The 20903-nt window shown below is 35.0% G+C and overlaps 1 protein-coding gene across 1 annotated transcript; it reads left to right on the top strand.

Annotated features, from left to right (window-relative positions):
- The first annotated feature begins 631 nt into the window (after positions 1–631).
- LOC110105367 (T-complex protein 1 subunit delta-like) lies at positions 632–18946 on the top strand. Its single transcript, XM_020834837.2, has 2 exons — positions 632–2019; positions 18889–18946. Exons 1-2 carry the CDS (start codon positions 785–787, stop codon positions 18899–18901), a joined length of 1248 nt encoding a protein of 415 aa, XP_020690496.1. The 5' UTR covers positions 632–784; the 3' UTR covers positions 18902–18946.
- Positions 18947–20903: the final 1957 nt, after the last annotated feature.

The following is a 20903-nucleotide window of genomic DNA, read 5'->3' as shown; positions in this document are numbered from 1 at the left end:
CCTCGTTTTGATTACAAATCTTAGATTTGTTAAGATTTAAATTTATTTAAAAATTATATTTATAATTTATTTTATAATTAATGAAATAATTATTATATTTTTTACACTAATTAAATTCTACTTACTTTTTTAATATTTACCATAATTTTGAAAATTTAATCGGACTATCCGATTAGATCATGAACCAGTCATATGTCCAGTTCAATCCACCTTAAAAATTGGTCTATCATTCACGTGATGTGAACCAGTTTGAATTGCCGCTTTAACAGACCAATCGTTGAACCGATTTTGGTTTAAAATCCGACGGGTTTAATTAATAACTTATTTAAATAGTTAAATAAAAAAATTTAAAATAAAATATTTAATTAGTTATTAATTAATAAAATACATTTAAATATAAAATATCTTAATTTTATAATAAACCTAAATTTTTATAATGATTTATATTAATTTAACTTAAATTAGTAATAATTTAATTAAATTTATAAGTTTATATATAAACTAAAATTATTTTTATCCACAAATTTATATAATTATATAATTATTCTATGATTATTCATCATTTAATTTTTATTTAAGTAATAATAATATTTTTTAAAAAGTGTTTTCACAACCTTAATACTTACGAAACGGCACCAGAGTAATCCTGGTCAAGTTCTTACAAGAGCCTCTCCTATTCTCCGTATTTTCTGCGTTGTCGAATTAGGGTTAGGGTTTCTGTTACTCGTCTCAATATCGCGTAAGCGCTCTGCAACTTAACTAGACCAGCCATCTAAGAGTACCAATGGCGGCCGCCGTGACAGCCCTAAACACTACCAATGCCAGGTCCTCTAAGACGGAGAGTTACGTCGACAACAAGCGCCGGGACGACATCCGACAGGCCAACATCCTCGCTGCCCGCGCCGTGGCTGATGCTGTGCGCACGAGCCTCGGTCCAAAGGGCATGGACAAGATGATTTCCTCAGCCAACGGGGAGGTCATCATTACCAACGACGGCGCCACCATCCTTAACAAGATGGAGGTTCTCCAGCCTGCCGCCAAAATGCTGGTCGACCTATCTCGATCCCAGGATGCCGCTGCTGGTGACGGCACCACTACCGTTGTCGTTCTTGCTGGCTCCCTTCTCCGTCGATCCCTCTCCCTCCTCTCCGCCGGCATACACCCTACTGTCATCTCCGACTCCCTTTACAAACTTTCCGTTCGTGCAGTTGACGTCCTGCACTCCATGGCTATCCCCCTAGAGCTCTCAGATCGCGATTCACTTGTCAAGTCCGCCGCTACCTCCTTAAATAGCAAGGTCGTGAGCCAGTACTCCTCCCTTCTTGCCCCTCTTGCAGTCGATGCCGTTCTTTCCGTTGTTGATCCTGAACATCCTGACCTCGTTGACCTCCGTGACATTAAGATCGTCAAGAAGCTAGGAGGCACTGTTGACGACACTGAGCTCATCCATGGCCTTGTCTTCGATAAGAAGGTAAGCCACACGGCCGGGTGCCCCACTCGCGTTGAGAACGCTAAGATTGCAGTAATCCAGTTCCAGATTTCGCCGCCAAAAACGGACATCGAGCAGAGCATCATCGTCTCTGACTACACCCAGATGGATCGGATCCTTCGAGAAGAGCGCAACTATATCCTGGGCATGGTAAAAAAGATTAAAGCCTCAGGATGCAATGTGCTTCTTATCCAGAAGAGTATCCTTAGAGATGCTGTCACTGATCTTTCACTGCACTACCTTGCGGAGGCCAAAATTCTGGTGGTGAAGGATGTCGAGAGGGATGAAATTGAATTCATAACAAAGACTCTCAACTGTCTCCCAATTGCTAACATAGAGCACTTTCGTGAGGAGAAGCTAGGTCATGCTGATTTAGTGGAAGAGGTTTTAATTGGTGATGGAAGTAAGATAATTAAGATTACAGGCATCAAGGATGTAGGAAGGACTACTACTGTGCTTGTGCGGGGTTCGAACCAGTTGATGATCGATGAGGCAGAAAGGAGTCTTCACGATGCACTTTGTGTGGTGAGGTATGGTGCACTGAATCTTCTTTTGTGTATTGCCTCCTTTTGATTAGTTTGGTTTCAAAGCTATTGCAAAAATCACATCTTATTTATTAAATAAATTTTAACTGGTGTTTTGTACTGCTCTTTTTTTTTGGAAATGTTCATTGTAACGGATGAGTGCATGGGGGTAATTATTGTTAGCGTTAGCTTTGATTTGTACTTTTGTATCGATATTTGTATTTTGTCCTCGTGGATTAAGTAATATTAATAAACCAAAGCTTCTGTTTAAGCTTGCGTGGTAGATATAGTTGGGGTGTTGCTACAGTTTGAGCTATGATGCTAGCCATGCGTTTGAACATTTCATGTTTCCTTACTCTTTACATATCTGTTAAACTGATTTGTTACACTTCAGTTGCCAGTCTATTTTATGGATGCAGACAACTCAAAATGTTAATTGAGGAGCCTTCTTTTCTTGATGTAATCTTAGCATTAATACATGGCCTGCTGGAGTTCTAAAGATTAATAGAGGTCCTATTTTATGAAGATTGTGTTTGATATGCGGGTAATTGATTCTTTTCATTGAAATGTACAAATTTTGATGCCTTATGTGTGGACAAATCTTATATTTCATTTCAACTTCTAAAAGCCCATTTTTCCTCATTAATAGTTTTTTTTTCAGGCACTATTATTTTGAATCAAAGTAGAGTGGATCTTGAGAAATAACTAGGCTTCCCACTATGATTTAGATGTCATTGGTTCGAAAAACTACAACAGCAACAAAAAAATGCAACAACAACATCAGGGGGGTCGGCTAAATGAATGATTTTCTTCCATTGTGTCCTATTAAGAGTTAAATTCTCATTTAAATCTAATAAAGGAATGTCATTTTTAATATTTTTTAACCAAGTTTTTTTTGTCTACCTTTATTTTTCTTAACATAAATTAAATCTAATACATTTATTTCCTAACAGGGTTATCGAAAAGCCGCCGTTTTATGTGACCAAACCATCTAAGGAGACTCTCTCTAATCTTATCTTTCATTGGAGCTACTCCAACCTTTTCACGTATATGCTTATTTCATATCTTATCTCTAAGAGTAAAGCTACTCATCCACCTGAGCATCCTGATCTTTGCAACACTTAATATTATGCTTCTCTTTTAATGGCCAATATTCTGAACCATAAATTTTTTTGCTAGTATCACCACCATCTTATAGAATTTCTCTTAAGTTTGAAAGGGACTTTTCTATCACACAACAAGTCCAATGCATTCCTTCACTTTAACCATCCAACTTGAATTCTACTAATAATATTCCCATCTATTTCACCATCATTCTGAACAATAGACCCAAAATATCTAAAACATATGCTCTTATTTTCCCCCACTAGATCTATTATTGCTAAAATTACACTCCATATATTCAGTTTTAAATATACTCAAATGAAAGCGTTTAGACTTTATGATTGACCTCCATAATTCAAGTTTACATTCAACTCGTCTAGCCTTATCAACGAGAAGAATATCATCAGCAAAAAGCATACATCAAGGTATAACCTCTTGTAGATTTCTAGTGAGAACATCCATGACTAAAGTAAAATAGATTTGGGCTTAAGGCTTTTCATTGATGTAGTCCAACTGAAAGAAGAAAATACTTGGTCAAACCACCTTGTGTTTAGCAAAATATCTCATCCACCTTTGTTAAATATTTTTTTCTAATAAAAGTACTTTTTAATTTTCATCCTTAATACACTTCACTTGAATGCTTTCTTAGATTCCTTATGTTCCTCATTATAACTTTTTGAATTATCATAATTTTTATATTTAAACCAATTTTTATAACAAATATTCTTATTTTTTATCTTTTCTTGGACATTTGGATTCCACCATCAACTATTTTTACTATTAGGAGATTTCCCACTAATACTCCAAGCACTTCTTTTATAATATTCTTAATATCACTAGCTATTTTTTTATATAATATTAATTTCCTCATGCACAAACAAAATCTTAAGATTTAGAGTCTTACTCTCAAAAATATTTTTCTAATACTCTTTAATTGTCCCCATATAATGCTAGAATAATATTTTATATTATTTTTTTAATTTTCTACCATTTCATTTTAAAGTCCAAAACTAATAGACGATGTTGGGTACATAAATTTTCACTCAGAATTACTTTACAATTTTTGCAATCTAAATAATCAATTTTTCTTATAAGAAAATAATTAATTTGAGTTTTACTATGTTTATTTTTATAAGTGATGAGATAGTCATCTCTTTCCTTAAATAAGGTATTAGCAATTACAAAATGATAAGCTAAAAAAAAATCTAATATGGTCTTACCATCTTCATTTGTTGCTCCAAATCCATTGTCATGATGAATGTTTTTAAAATCATATACTTATTTACCAACATGTACATTTAAATATCCTTAAAAAAAAAACTCTTTTTTCAAGAGGTACCTTTTATATAAATTCTTTTAAGTCATTCTAAAATTTTAATTTTAAACACTTATTCAAACCTACTTGAGAAGTATAAGCACTATAATATTAATAATCTTAGCATTAACAATAATCGTTAAACATATAATTCTATCCCCAATTCTATTAATTTTTACAATATTATTCTTCAAACTCTTATCTATAGTTACACCTAAATCATTTCTAGTATGACTCTTATCATAATATCATAGTTTAAATTCTAAACTATTAATTTCCTTAGCCTTCTTTTCAACTCATTTAGTTTCTTGAATGCATAAAATATTTACCTTCCTATGAATCATAATATCTATTAATTCCATTAATTTACTTGTAAGAGAACATATATTCCAAGTTCTTATCCTATGTTCGAAAAACTACAATTGGTTCTTTTAATGCATTTATAAGGTTGTGCACATTAATCACTTCACAACTTGCATTGGCAAGAAGCTTTATGCATTTAAGCATTGTATTTTTTTTGATATAGCTTGTTGATCTTCCTTGGCTTATCAATTGGTAGAGTTGGAGGGTTCGTCTGTTGCAGCACTTAATTTCTTTCTAAATTTTAACAAATGTCATCATACGCATGCTATCATGAATTTGGGGGAGTTTTGTTAATTTGTAGTGTTAGTTTCTATGAAGCATGGGTAATATAAGCTTGAATGCTTATTGTACTAATGAAACATTTTGGTCCACTGACACCACTAACCTCCAGTGGCTCAAATCCAACCTATCTATTTACTCATTAAATCATATAAACTTCCCCCACCTAGTTCTATCCCTTTCAACTCCAAAGCTTTACCTTGCTGATTCATATAATATTTTAGGCACATAAGAAAAAAATAACGAGCTATATATTATATCCAAAAATAATATAAGTGATCTAAAAGCTTGAATTAAGTTAGAGGCGCTAAAATTGAAAATAATTGGATTTTGATTAAGGAATTCAGCCAAAGTCTTTCTATTTATTTTTATTTATTCTTTAATCCTTTTGCTAATTTTAAGTGTTTATAAGTCCTATAAATGCCAAGTTATACCAATCAATTATTTGTAAAAGCAACTATACGTCTACACCCCCCTGTCATATCCATACCATGCGCTTTAGCTGTCATTGCTCATTTGAACTCCTAATACATAAACTATATCAACTTATCTTTATTGTCAAAACAATAAAACATTGGCTGTTTTCCTTCTTGGAGAACTGCATTAGTAGTGGGTAGCCTTTGGAATCAACGATAGTCCATGCTGACAACAGAATTACAAGCATTTTTAGCTAGAAAAAGCACACAATGCTTGAAACAAAGCATAAGCAAGTAACAACAACAAACAAACAAGGGAAAAGTAGTAGTAGACACACAATGCAACATTGACAATACGCATGGCAACAAGTAGAATGATGACAGGTGCTATTGTTTCTTTAGAAGAGCTTGCGACTATCTCTAGCTTACCAAAAAACATTTGAGTGCTAGAGGGCTTCAACTTGAGAGGAAGTTAAAATGCAAAAGAAAGAATTTTGGGAGAAATTTTCAATTGAAATTATTGCAAGATTCATGCATTTGAAAGACATTCAAATGAAGGAATGATTAATCCACTTTTAAATAAACTTCCAAAAGAAAACCTGTTTACATATAATAAATCATGTAACTTCCAAAGTAATAGTTAATTTTCGTAGAAATGATCCAAGTTCTAGATTTAAAATTTAAAGAAAAGCTTATCCAAACAAGTTTTAAAAATATTAAGCCCTTCCATATTATGCTATAATATGAAATTTAATTTGGTAACTCAAATTTTTGGGTCTTGATCTCTCTCACGATGTTTGATTGACAATCCAAGCGGGCCTATGGACTACAGATGACAATCTTTTTTACTACAATAATTTTGTTTGAGAATTGCCACTACGATCAACATTTATCAATAAATTATTTGGTCCAGAATAAACTAATATGATCTTGTGATCCTCTTTAGTGATCTGATATCCAACTTATGAGGTTTCTTTTTCATGTCGTCTTCATTAACATGGATGTTCATATAAACTATTTAATCCCTTGATCAATGGACCCTCTTTTAGGAGGATTTCACTTTAGTGAAATTAAAGCTCTAAATAAGGGAGTATTGCCTATTCAACATCTTTGGTGTATCAATTTTTGCTTGGTAATTGCTCCTATATGCCAATTCATAATATTTTTTTTGTACTTAGTGGTGGTGGTTTTTGATAGGAAGCACTTGAAGATTTCAAGTAAATCCTATCAATTTCAGAAAATCAGTGAGAAACTCTTTCAAACTCCAAAAGAAAATTAGAAAAACAATAATTTTATTGCAAGAATCAAATAGATCAAAAGAAATCAACAAGATACAAGTGATCCTTTATTCAAGAGGAGGATTGATCTCTCCTAATCTCTAGACGAATCTAGAGCCCAAAAAACCTAAACCTAAGAGGTCCCAATGCCCTAACCTTAGGAAATCAAGATATTTAATGCATACAATTGAAAAAGGAAATCTCTAAATAGTCCCTACATTCAAATTTCCCTCCTAACTCCCTATAAAATCCTTCCAAATTGGTTCCCGTAGATCTTGTGGCTCGTGCGCTAGAGCAGGAGGTAGAGACGTTCCACCTCATTCACGCCTGGACCAGTCCTGTGTGAACCGGTTGGATCGGTCCAATGGACTAGTCTAACAATACTCTCCTCCCAAAGATCCACCTTATCCTCAAGGTGGAGATATGCTCGTTTTCCCGTGGAGGTGGCCATCCTTGAGGTGGCTCAAACACCTTACCAAATTGCTGAATCAAGGACTGCACTGAAAGAGAAACATTCCCTCCCTCTTCCTTCCTGATCACATCCAGCTTATGTAGTCCCACCAGATAATCTTCCCCACCTCTTCTATTCTCCTAACCATAGCCTTAACTCTTAAGTGATACCATGGCTTTGGATAGCCCTGTATCTCTCCTTATAACCACCTTTCTCCCATCCACCATTAATTCCAACATGAGAGCTCCCTAATTTTCTTGGTTTCCCCCAAGGTTTGCAACCACTTCATCTCCAGGATGGCATCAGTACTTCCTAACTCTAGTGGGAGAAAATCCTCCCTTACCTGAATCCTCTGGATGGTCAACACCACTCATCTATAGATCCCCTGGCCTTTCTCTACCTTCCTGTACCCATCATTACCCCATAATAATCTGTGTTCACCAATTTCACTCCTAGTTGATTGACAACTTGAGTGGAAATGAAATTATGGGTAGCCCCACTGTCAATCAATACAGATGAGACATTATGATAGAGTGCGACCGAACCTATGTTGCACCAAGTTCAATTATGATAAAATATGTGATATACGGATAACTAGATAGCTATATTGGCATGTACTTCCTAAAGATGACTCCTATGACTATATACTTATGCAATTCCATTGTATTTTAGAAATTCTACTACCAAACAAAAAAAGATTTGCAAATTCCTTTTTTAACATTTTTAACATTTAATTGCGTGTGCTAAAAAAAGAGAAACTCTATGCTGTTTTCTTATATTTTTATTTTATCTTATTCATAGAGAACAGATTCAATCCTGAATTCATTGATTTTTTATTTTTTTTTGCTGTTTCCCCCTTCACCTTCATTGTATGATTCAAAGTGAATCATACTACTGAATTCAGGGAGACCTCTACCACATCCAGATGCAACTTGTCATCCATCTTTCTCTCACCTCCCTCAGTTTCCTCGTCATCACAGTTGGTAAGAACCTGCAGAGTTTGATCCCTATACCTGTGCATTGGAGTATACTTTTCATAACACCGAAAACATAACCCTTTTGCCCTCTTCTCCTGCATTTCCTTATCTATTAGCCTCTTGAAATTTTCCCCACTCCCTCCTATTGGTTTCTCCCTGATGGTTTCATTAATGTTGCCTGATGCAGGCCCCTTGGGTTCTAGAAGAGTGGTCGTCGTCTTGTAAGAGTCTCTTGAGCTACTGCTCCTAGCTCTATTCTCTAGATTATTCTGATTTTCCACCAGCTATGCCAACTTCATTGCCTCCCTCAAGTTACGAGACATCGGAACTTTCACTGCCGCTTTGATCTATACCTTCATCCCCTTCATGAAGTTCCCCTCAAATATCATATCTGATAATCGTTCCACCCTACTAGTCAGGTGCTCAAACCGTTCAATGTAGTTTGCTACTGATCCCTCCTGCACCAGAGTAAAGAACTGTTCATAGAAATTTCTTTCTTGGTCGGTTTGGAAACATTCTATTATGCAATCTTTGAATTCTCCCAAACTCCTGATGGGTCTTCTCTGGTCTCTCCACTGGTACCATGACAGCGCCTTCCCCTCCAAACATAAGCCTGCTGCTGTCAACTTATCTTATGTTAACCCATTAACGACGAAGCATCTCTCCACTTTATAAATCCACTCATACGCATCCTCCCCTTTGTATATGGGCATCTTCAACTTCCTCACCTTCTGATCTCCCCCGTTTTCCCTTATTCCTCTATAGCTTCCCCTCTCCCAAGTGTTTGGCCCTCCTCATATCTCCCAGTCTTTCCTTGCCCTGTCATAACCCAAACCACCTTAAAACTCCCCTCTCCTTCCTTCAAATTTAGCACCTCGACAACCATAATGTCCCTCCGGGCATTCCCGATCAGCACCCTTTTGCTTCGCTACTCCATACCCATGCCTTTCCCCTTACCTACCTCCTCTATCCTACCTCTGGAAAGGCTCCAAACAAGGTTTCTTCTTTCTCCCTCCACGATCTACACCTCATTTTCCTCCATACGAATTTCAAAATTAATTCGTGTTCTTCCCTTCCAACCCATTTGCCACTGAAGCCGCCTTTTGGTTGTGGATTTTTAACATTTTCTTCATCATGTCCCGAAGATCTGCTACTTGTCATTCCATGGAGGAAATCCTATTCTCCACCGTCGTCTTGATCCGGTTCATCTCCCCTTAAAGTCTTTCTTCTATCGCATAAACTTTCTTAGCTGCCATCTCTATCCAAATTTTTGTACATTAAACAAATTTGGATTTGGATCACAAAAACAACAACTTTCTCCTTACCCGGCCAAAAATTAGTCGCTGAAATTTTTGCCAAAATCAGCCCCCAACAATCCCAAGACTTGCTCTGATACCAATTTGATAGGAAACACTTGAAAATTTTAAGTAAATCCTATCAATTTTAAAAAATCAGCGAGAAACTCTTCCAAAATCTAAAAGAACACCAAAAAAATAGTAATTTATTGCAAGAATCAAATAGATCGGAAGAAAACAATGTTACAAGTGATTCTCTATTCGAGAGGAGGATCGATCTCTCCCAATCTCTAGATGAATTTAGAGCCCAAAACCTAAACCTAAGAGATCCGAAAATCAGCCAAATCTAAGATGCCATAACCTTAGGAAAATAAGATATTTAATGCCTATTCAAAAGGAAATCTCTAAACAGTCCCTACATTCAAATTTCCCTCCTAACTCCCTAAAAAATCTTTTCAAATTGGCTCCCGTAGATCTTTCGGCTCGTGCGACTAGAGAGGAGGCAGATACATTCCGCCTCATTCGCGTCTGGTCCGGTACCATGTGAATCGGCTGCACCGGTCCAACAGTTTCTTCTCCATTGGAGTATCAAACTCTAAGGATCCTTCTTGCTCTAGTATTTGATCATCCATAATTGGGACTTCAAGCTCTTTATAACTATATATGGTTCAAAGAGCTTAACAATTTTCACATTTACCATTGAATATATCTCCATTTGCGATATCAATTCAAATTGGCAATTCAAAAAGATTGTGGCCAAACTTTTTGATGATTTAAAATATCTTGTACTTGATTAACTTTAGCATCTTCTTGCAATTTTTCCTTTGGTTAAGCATTGTCCAAATTAAACTTGACAATTTCGACTACTTAGAAGTTGGGCTTGATAAGATAATGATTATGCCTCCCCTTGTATTTTTTATGAGTCTTCTTGAGTTGCTTCTCTAACATTCAATATTTAAAATTGCGCAGTTGGGTATTGAAATATTTTCTATCCTTGAGGCGAGGTGTAAGTCTCAAAGTGTTTCGAGACGTAAAATACATAAAGTGAAAATGAGGCTAAAATATTTTATTTTTGTTATAGTAGCCAAATGATATATTAAATGATTGTTTATTAATTGTATTAAATTATGAAGTAATAAATTGACATATGTATGAAGCAAAAATTATACAAGACGTAAAATGATAAATAATAAATTGCATGAAGTACAATTAAAATTCAAACATCACTATAGCAAAATAATATAAATATAAGAACGGCCTAAAATTATTATATAAAATCAAGTTCAACTCCAAATTCCTATTTTCTCAATTTATTACTTATCCACATTTATTTTCTAAAGAAAACGTTAATTGTAGGATAACAACGTAGAAGTCATCTGCGCTATCATCATTGATGTGATTTTCGTTTGAGTCATTGTTGTAATGAATTGTTCTCTCCCCTGCTTCTTTATTTCTGAAGTCTAATGCCTCCAAATTTACTTTTTATTTATTTATTTCAATCATTTTCATCTTTAATTAATATTTGTGATCAACATAAAATGACAATAATACTTCTAATTAAACTAGCTTAAAAAATAAATTCTTTTATTATACATTTTCTCTTTAATTTTTTTTGGAGGTAGTTTGTGATGGGCGCGGATGTTTTGTTTTTCTCACCATAAAAAAATCAATGTTCAAATATTCTTCTTGTAATTACGATAATGTTATTTTTACTTCATCATTCACAAACCACTCATCATCTGAGACCATATTCTCACAAATTAAGGGGTCGTCATCTTTCTTTAAATCTTTTTCTTCAAGTTTATATCATTGAGTTTCATATTATATATGATGTACATTATAAAATTTATTCGTATGTCTATCAGGTGATTTCTTTTTTTTATGTGCACTTGATTGTACGTGCTTTGGTTGTGTAGATGTTTAAATGATGAACATGTAATTCTACAGTTCGGTAGTTCCATCATCAAATTGTATGCGTCATTTCATTGAGGTTTAAGTAAATGAGTATAGTAAATAGAATATGAATTATTTCGACTTATAATTTTTTATCCAACATAAAGAAATAAAATAAATTAACTGGAAATTACTTAGAAACTGTCTCTTTCGTCTGCTATAGTCTATGTTGCACCGATACACCTATTTATGAAGGCGTGCCGTATCAGATATGTGTCGAATATTGATATGCGTCCGATACGACAATGATACATGTCAGATACGACAAAGCCGTATCCAATCAAAATACTATTTAATTTCAAAAGGACACGCGTATCAGATGCATGTGTCGGTCGAAAAACTAAAAAAATCCAAAAAAAAAAACATACGCTTCATATTTACTAACGCGGTGCGAGCCGGGCTCTCTCATTGCCGAACCCGTGAGACGAGGTTCTAAGGCTCCTTCATTTCTACGACCGACAAGTGTGCATCCGCGGATGCAAGCGAGTTTCATCAAAGCCATTTTGTCGAAGGAGTAGGAGAGGAGAGTCGGCTGACGCTGAGAAGGCTAGGCGATTGAGGGCTTCTTTTCCATCGTTGATTACTCGAAATGAGGGCGTACGTGAGACAATCGTTCTTATGTGAGGTGTTTGTTTAGGCGAGACGACCGTCCGTTTACGCGAGACTAGTCCAACCACAAGCTTCAGGTTCCATCATTGATTACACGAGACCAGATCGACCGCAAGCTTCAGGATCGGTTCGTTTCCTGTCTTAATTCTTGGAAAATGATCTATGGTTAGTACGTTTTGAATTTTTTATACTTTGTGAGATAAAATTGCAAGCAACCAAAAGCATTCTAGAATATTCTAGAGAAATTCCATTGATTATGGTTGTTATAGGATCTTGATTTGAAATTTATAGTGATCTATCCAAAAGAAAGTTCCCAATTGTTTTTTTCTTGATTGAATTATTGTAATCTGAGGATCAATTTGTCATAAATTAAGAAAAAATGTTATATTCCCTAAAAAATCACATCGTCATATCACATTTTGGTTATGTGAACTGATAAAAATATCCCCAAATTAAAGTTTATAAAATTTTACTAATTTGAGTGGAATGTTCTTGAGTGATCATGGTGTTGGTCATGCTTATTTTATAAAGAAGTTATTTAAATTCCTTTGATTAATACATAATATATGTTATAAACATATAATTTACACAATCAATATAATGTAAAAAACATGTTATTATTGTTTGTATGTCTTCCATTCTTCTTAAATGAAAAAAAAGAAATTTAGCTCTCATGAAACAACATAATTAGTGGATAACGCTTTCCTTGACTTGATGAATATCTAACATTTGAGCTGTATGTTTGGAGTTGTAACATTTGAACCGACAATTTGTGTCAATCCTTTTATTCTTTCTTAAGATAATGAGCTGTAGTGGATGTGGAATTGGGACTGGTGAGGGTTCAACAGAGCCCAACAATGAAGATGGTAAACCTTTGTGGAGTCATGTTACCAAATTAGGAAAACTTCTGAAGGCGGGAGCAATGTTGCATTTAAATGCAATTATTATAATGCTACATATAAACGATCGTACTATAGAGTGAAAGCTCATTTATTGAAGATTGTTGGGCATGGAATCAAAATTTGCCTTAAAATAAGTTCCTCACAGTTGGCTGAATTACAAAAGAAAGTTAGTGAAGCTGAGCAAAGGAGTAGTTGATAACTTCCTAATGAGATTCCACTTTCAAGTTCCTATGCTTCAAATCCTTCATCCTTTTCTTCAATTTGAAGTAATGATATCAGTGTTAATAGAGGATCATTCAGGATGGAGGTATACGAACCTAGAAAAAGAAAAGCTGGTGCAGATAGCTCTTTGGAGTTCTTTAATTTGCAATTGAGAGAGCAATTTGATGGGGAGGTAGCAAAAATTTTTACTTAGTTGGCCTTGCCTTCAACCTAACAAAAAATCCACATTACAGAAATGCATTTACTTTTGCTTCCAATAACAACCTTGTAGGTTAAGTACCACCAGGATATAATACTATTAGAACGAAGTTATTATAAAGAGAGAGGGTTAACATTGAGAAGTTGCTCGAGTCAACCAAAGGAGCATGGAATGAAAAAAGAGTTACTTTGGCTTGTGATGGGTGGACATATTCTCAAAAAAGACCACTTATCAACTTCATGACCATAACAGAGAGCTATCCTCTTATGTTTATCAAAGCTATAAACTGTGAAGGAAAGTACAAGGATAAGTTCTTCAATTTTAATTTAATAAAAATAGTCATCATGATGGTGGGGCTTTCAAACATCATCCATGTCATTACTGATAATGCACATGTTTGTAGAGTTGCAGATCAACTTGTGGATTTGAGTCTCTTGATGACATGAGAATATTAGAAATTGCTAATATTTCATTTGATGAGTCTGAATTGGAAGCTATGATATTTATTGAAGATGACATAGAAGTTTAAAGACAAACCACTGAAGAAGCTAATCCTATCTTCCCTTCTATTGAATAGTTGAAACTTCATGTGCTAGACATTTTATGTTTATGTTTTGGTTGTTGTACTATACATTTAATGCTTACTTTTATTTTAATATTATAAGCTTACAAGGCTAGAAATGATGTGGCTTTCATTTTTTTGTCATTTCAAATATTATGCTTTGATTGCTTTATTAATTTTTATGTATGATTTTTAAATTATAATGTCGTGTCCGCATAGTACTCGTATCCTGTATTTTTTAGAATTGACGTGTTCCGTATCCGTATCATGTCGTATATGTGTCACCATATCCGTATCGGTGCAACATAGGCTGTAGTCCAAAACAAGGTTTAAAATTGCGTAATTGGGTATTAAGGCATTTTCTTTTATGAGGCGAGGCGTGAGGCTCAAAGCATTTTTAGGCGTAAGCTTGAAAATTAAAAAATTGCATAAAGTGAAAATAAATGTTAAAATTGATTCCTTATATAATGCCTAAATAATATGTTTAAGAATAATATTTTAACTTTCTATTGAATTTATGAAGTAATAAATTGACATACATATGAAACAAAAAAATTTATAAGACGGGAAGTGGCATGTGATAAATTGGGTGAAATATAATTAAAATTCAAATATTACAAGAGCAAAACAATATGAAATATAGAAATTACATAAAATGATCATATTACATCAAGTTCAACTCCAAATTCCTTCTTTCTCAGTTTCCTATTCATTCATATTTAATTCCTAAAAAAAGCTGACATGATTGACAATAACTCAGAAATCATTTGCGGTGGGATCACTGAGTGGCTCTTTATTCTTGTTGTTATCATAATAAATTGGTCTCTCTCCTGCCTCATCTTGTGGAGTTCAATGCCCCTCAATCTATTTTTTTTCATTTATTTCAATCATCTTTCTTTTTCATAAATATTTATCATTAACATAAAAACGGTAATAATACTCCAAAATTTTTAGAGGTGTTGGTAGTGGTGATGTACGACTTTCAAGTGATTCTCGGCGGTGGCTATGACAAAGGCGGTGGATTGGAGGTCGCGGCGGCTACGACTTGGGGGTGCATGAAGGCATGATTTGTTCAGGACTTTAGTTTAAGATTTAGACAAGTTTTAGTAAAAAAATATATAAATCAGGAAAGGCGTACGCCTCTAAGGAGGGCCTCAACCAAGCTGAGGCGCAAGCCTCATAAAAAAGCTTGAGGCGTGTTTCACTGGAATTGCGCTGAGGCGGGCCTCAAGGCGAGCCTCATATTGCATAATTTTAAACAATGTTCCAAAAAACTCATTCTTGAATGGTACAAATTGTATGTTAGCATTTGTTCTCTTAGATGAATCAACTATAAGCATAATGTTATAATCTCAATTTTATCTTGAGATTCTTTGACTTTTTTTGCATATTGAAATTAAGGATTCAGATAATAGTCTATTGCATGTAAGTGATAGTTAAATTATGGCTCTCATCTTTCATCAATAATGTCTTAAATTTATCTATAGCTACCCTCTTCTCCTCCTAGGTTGTGGGTAATCTTCTCCTTTGCTTCATCTATATCATTATATATGAAATCCATTGCAGACTTTATCTTAAAATCTACTATCCTCATAACCTACACTAGCGCGCTAGTTGTTGTAATATCATAAACTACATTACTACCCGTTCTTTCTAACCGATCAAAAAAAAAAAAAAAAAAAAAAAAAAAAAAAAAAAAAAAAATCATAAACTACCTTCTATAAGAATCTGTCATTTAAAATAATCCTCCTAACTTCTTTCTCTTTAGGTTTTCTTGCTTAAGCTCAATTTTTTTCACTTTGAAGTGAACATAGCCTGTAAAGGCTGCCTCACTCCGACATGCTCTGCAAAGTAAAATGGGTAGTGACAATCTTGTTGTGGTAGCTTCAATATTTCTTTCTTTGAAAACTTTTTAATAAGTGTCATAACCCAATAATGATTATATTTAAATTTACATATCTTTTTTGTTTTAGTCATTGTATTATTATGTTGTGGTAGCTCCTCAAGTTTTCCAAGGATCATGTCTATGCAATGTGTGCCACAGAGTCTAATATAAGTGCTATATATTTTTTCACAAATTTTGCACCTATAGTCGTATAAGCACTGGCATTATTTTCCACCACTTGAACCACCAAGTGCTCTCCAATCTCATTAATAACACTTTCAAGCAGTCCAACTATAAACTCAACATCTTTTGCCTTATTTAATGCCTCAATGGATTTCATGAAGACTATACCATAAGGGTAATTGAGCAGTATATTCATCAAGCTTCTGTTTTTTATATATGACCATCCATTAAACACGATAGTTACCACTGTCTAGTTCTAAGTATTCTTGATTTCTTTAATGCCTTTCTTAGTTGCAAGCTTTTCCTTTAAAATTTATATTCTCAAATCATATAGATGAAGACTTCATCCTTTGCCTGTAGGCTCCAACTAAACGAATCATATTGTAGTAAGTATGATATGTTGCATTGTTAAATGGGATAACATTCTCGTAAAAATATCTCCATATATCCATGTATACTCGTGTTTGTGCCATCCTAGCGGTATATAGGGCTAGCTTCTATAATGCAGAAGACTTATCTCCTTATCTATATTCCACCATGTTCGTTATGTAGCAATCCATGGGACCTCTTGCACCTGTACAGGACATAGGTTGCCAAGGGGATGATGAGTCTCGAGTACTACACTCGCTCCCATAGTATGAGTCAGCATCAACTTCGTCATCAAATTATTGTTGTGCTAGATGCTTCAACATTATTGACTTATTCATTGATGCTTTGTTCTCCTCTTTCATCATATTGGGAGCTTTGGCACAGGGTGCCACATTCTGTTGGGATTCAAATAGGTGCTCCTTCATCATAGTGACATCATCTTTCATCATTTTCTCACAATAATTATATTTCAAGTAAATATATTTCTTGACATTGCATTCCATATCAACTTGACTATTATGTTTCCATGCTGGGTTCTTCTTATGACTTGATGTGGTTTTATCCTTGCCTCTAACCATCATCTACAAAATTCTATAATAACAAGTTGAGAACATGAAAAAAAAAGGGTTCCAAAAAAAGCAGAGCCTCAATAAAAAATTAGGGTTTCAATTCAATAAAAAAAGTTTGAAAGAAAAAGTGTAAAACAAATTAAAAAAATTAGGTTTCAATAAGGTCAAGGAAAAAAATTGAAAGAGTTTGATGAATACTCAGAGAAGGTAAAGCAGGCGGATCCCAGGAAATCCCTGGTGGCTACGTCCATGGTGGTGGCAGGTTGATGGCATGGAAATCATGAATGGGCGTTTTCTTGTCAGGATGAGAGTTATGGCCTGGAGTGTGGGTGCGTGTTAAGGTACAATTCTTTAATATTTTAGATCGGGTTATTTTATATATTTTATAATTAAAAAAAATATGAGGTTGATGCCCCACTCCTCAAGGTGTGCCTCAGCCAGATTGAGACGTATGCTTCAAAACAAAAAAGTATGAAGTGTGCTCCTCTATACATTTTACACTCAAATTGTATTGCGGCCCTGCTTGAGCTGCGCCTCGCATTTTATAATTTTAAACAATGTCAATTTCATTTGAATTTTGCAGATGCCCTTCAAGATTCATTATTTTCTTTCTTAGTTAACATCTTCCTCATCAGTAATAGTAGAGCTAAAACAAAAATGTTTTGTAAAAGATACCCTAGATAGACTTTACATGGTTTCTTTATTATGGAGTGCATGACTTGGAAATCACTGGTGTTTGCATCAACGACGACGATGACAACTAGTGGCAGGATGGTAGCGGGTGGACGTTTTCTCTTTGAGATGGGAGCTATGGCTTGGTGTGTGGGCTCGTGTGAAGGTGCGGTTGCTTATTACTTTTGATTGGGTTATTTTTATATATTTTATAGTTTATAAAAAATAGGACGTGGCTATGAGGCGAGGTGCACCTTAGCTAGATTGAGGCATACGCCTCAAAACAAAAAGTATGAAGCGTGCGCATTGATGTGTTTTACACTTGAATTGCGTTGAGACTTGGCTCACATTGCAAAATTTTAAATTGTGTCAATTATATTTGAATTTTGCAGATGCCTTTCAAATTTTGCAGATGCCCTTCAAGATTCATTGTCTTCTTTCTTAGTCAACTTCAACCCCATCGATAGTAGTAGAACTAAATCAAAAGTGTTTTGTAAAATGTACCCAAATAGAATTTAAATGGTTTCTTTATTATGGAGTGCATGACTTTGTTGAAGGTGAGGGCGTGACATGATATTATCTCAAAATTTTGGTTGCTTGTTGTTGTATTGTTATAACGGATGTATTATGTTTTTTCTACCAATCTCTGTTGGTTGTTAGTTTATAAATGGATGGAAATATTCTTATTCAGTCTATAATATCTATCATTTCCCACAAAGCTTATCTGAATCAGCTATCTCGTTCAAACATAACTGAGTTGGGCTTGACATATATCTTCGAAGTTTATGATTGCCTTCTCGCTAGGTAATATTTTCTTGCTATGAATTGTAATAACCTTTTTTAAAAATATATGACTGAACACATAAAGGTATTCAAGGGTTTTTTTTTTTTCTGGGAAACCTCCCAAAAATTCATTAGATACGTTCTCATAGTTGGTTTTGTATTGGCAATGGTATGCACAATCTTAGCTTCCTACTTGTACGTTTGGAGGTGCCATAAAGTATGCATCCTCTAATGTACTTACTAATTTCTTTTGGCATGTTTTGGTCAGTAAATATATCATTGTAGATTTTGCAATGACTTTTCCACTCTTAAGTGTCCAAACCTTTTGATATTCGCTCCTTTTCCACATCCATGTGACTTGGTTTATAGAGTCTACTATGCACAAATGCTCTCATTTATAGAGAATGGCATCTTTCAGAGAAAAATTATGAATGTGTTATCTTCTTGAAATCCTTCAATATCCTTTAAGCAATGTGTTCTTTTGTTTCAGATCTCTGCATTGAAGATTCAACTTGTATAGTAGCATAGACAAGAAAGCCTTAGAGGTGGGTGAGAGAGTATGTCGGTTATTTTGTTGTCAGCTCCCTTTTTTTTAATGGATCACTAGATTGAACATTTAAAGTCATCCAGCTCATGTGCCAAGTCTACTAAAGCTTCTTTTGGTGTGTAAATCATAAAGTGGTCTTTTGATCTGTAGGCACCATAACTCTTTAGCTGAGTTAAGCACAATAGTCTTTTATTGCTTGATGTAGTGAAAATAGCTCCTTGTTGTAGGTGATTTAAGCTCGTTAAAATATCTCAGGGCGATAGGTAATTAGTTTTTTTATCTTGCATTAATATTGCTCCCATTGCATATCTGCTAGCATCTGATTCTAGATTAAATAATTGCTGCAAATTGGGAAAGGCCGGCACAAGGGCTTTATGTTCTTCAAAAGAAATGTTTCCTCTTGCTTATGACTTATTTTAATTTTGGAATTTGTAGCCTTGTTGAAATCTTGTAAAGGGTAAGCAAGTACTAAAAATGACAAGTGAGTTTATGGACAAATTAGAATGCTCTAATGAAACTCTTTACATTAGTCATTGCCGATGTTTTGGGCCACTTGATTGCTTTCCACTTTCATGATCAATCATGATCTGTCCATTTTCGACCTCAAATCTAAGTTAAAGGAAGGATTTCTTAGTGAGTTCACATTTTTCTTGGTTGATATGGAATAGATGTGTTAGTCCACGCCTGTAGGAGATGGGAGCACCCTATCCGATTCAAAAGTATTGAACCCTACAGATATGCTAGGCAGGAACCAGAGCAGTAGGGAGGGTTCAACCCCCCGTGTGGGGCCGGTAAAAGCTATAATTCAATATATAAGGAGGAGAAATCAAGGGAAAGATATATATGAAGGTTTTAATTAAAATTAGGAGTGAATATATAGGGAAAGAGATCAAATTTGAATTCAAATATGAGAGGAAATCATTTTAGGGTGAGGTGGTTTATTCGGGAGAGAATTTGGGAGAGTCTATTTAGGGCTAACTATATTGTTATTTCATGATTATGCAATTTGTTTTTTGCAGCAGTTTTATTTTGGAGAGCTTTCTAGCAACATCTAGGGTTTGTAGGAGGGTTGATCTATCTCTAGAATAGTAGAACAATTGTATCTGTTGTTTATGTTGAAGGAAAAAAAAATACAAAATTCAACTCTACTATTTGATTCCTCTGTTTTTCTTCTTGTTTGCTTGATGGTTTTACTTCCAAATTGCATTGATTTGGTATTGGGGCGAGGTTTTAGAGAGATGGTAGCAAAGAAGGTGGATGCGTTGGAAGGCGAGTTGGAGCAATTCAAATTCGGGATGGAGGAGAAGTTCTCAACCATTAAAGGAAAACTTTCAATCATGGAAGAAAGGTTCTCAACCATGGAGAGTTTGGATGGAGAGCCGGTTTAGAGGGATGGAGGAGATGAGGAAATTGATTGAGATGCAATCCAAAACTCCATCGGCGGTTCTTATTGCTAACCCTCACCATGATTTGATCATGGTTCTGTTGGCCGAATTTAAGGGAAAGGGATAGGACTGGAAGATATCGAAGAGGAGTTTCTTTTACCAATAACCACCTCTTAGGGGCTTCAATAAGGGGTTGAATAGGGACTTCAAATGGGGGGACAACATGAAGGGAGTTTTTGGTGGAGGTGGTGGGGTGGCTGACCACTATTGGAGATAGATGGAAGAAAGATGAGATTCCCACCCTCGATACAAGGGTGGAACCCTTGGTGGGAGAGGGAGTTGGGGTGGAGATGCTAGGATGAGGAAGTTGAAGATGATGAGATTCGAAGGGGAGAATGCCCATGTGTGGACATATCGAGTGGAGAGGTACTTCGCAGTGAATGGATTGAGAGAGGAGAAGCTTATAGCCACTGGGCTATGTCTAGAGGGTCAAGCCATCGCTTGGTTCCAGTGGAGGAAGGCTAAATATTCGATCCGTTCATGTTAGGAGTTTAATTATTTCCTGTTGGAGGG

This window comes from Dendrobium catenatum, unplaced genomic scaffold, assembly GCF_001605985.2.
Source record: "Dendrobium catenatum unplaced genomic scaffold, ASM160598v2 fragScaff_scaffold_102, whole genome shotgun sequence".
Taxonomy (NCBI): Eukaryota; Viridiplantae; Streptophyta; class Magnoliopsida; order Asparagales; family Orchidaceae; genus Dendrobium; species Dendrobium catenatum.
Note: the sequence above shows the minus strand (reverse complement) of the source record. Positions and strands in the feature narration are given on the sequence as shown.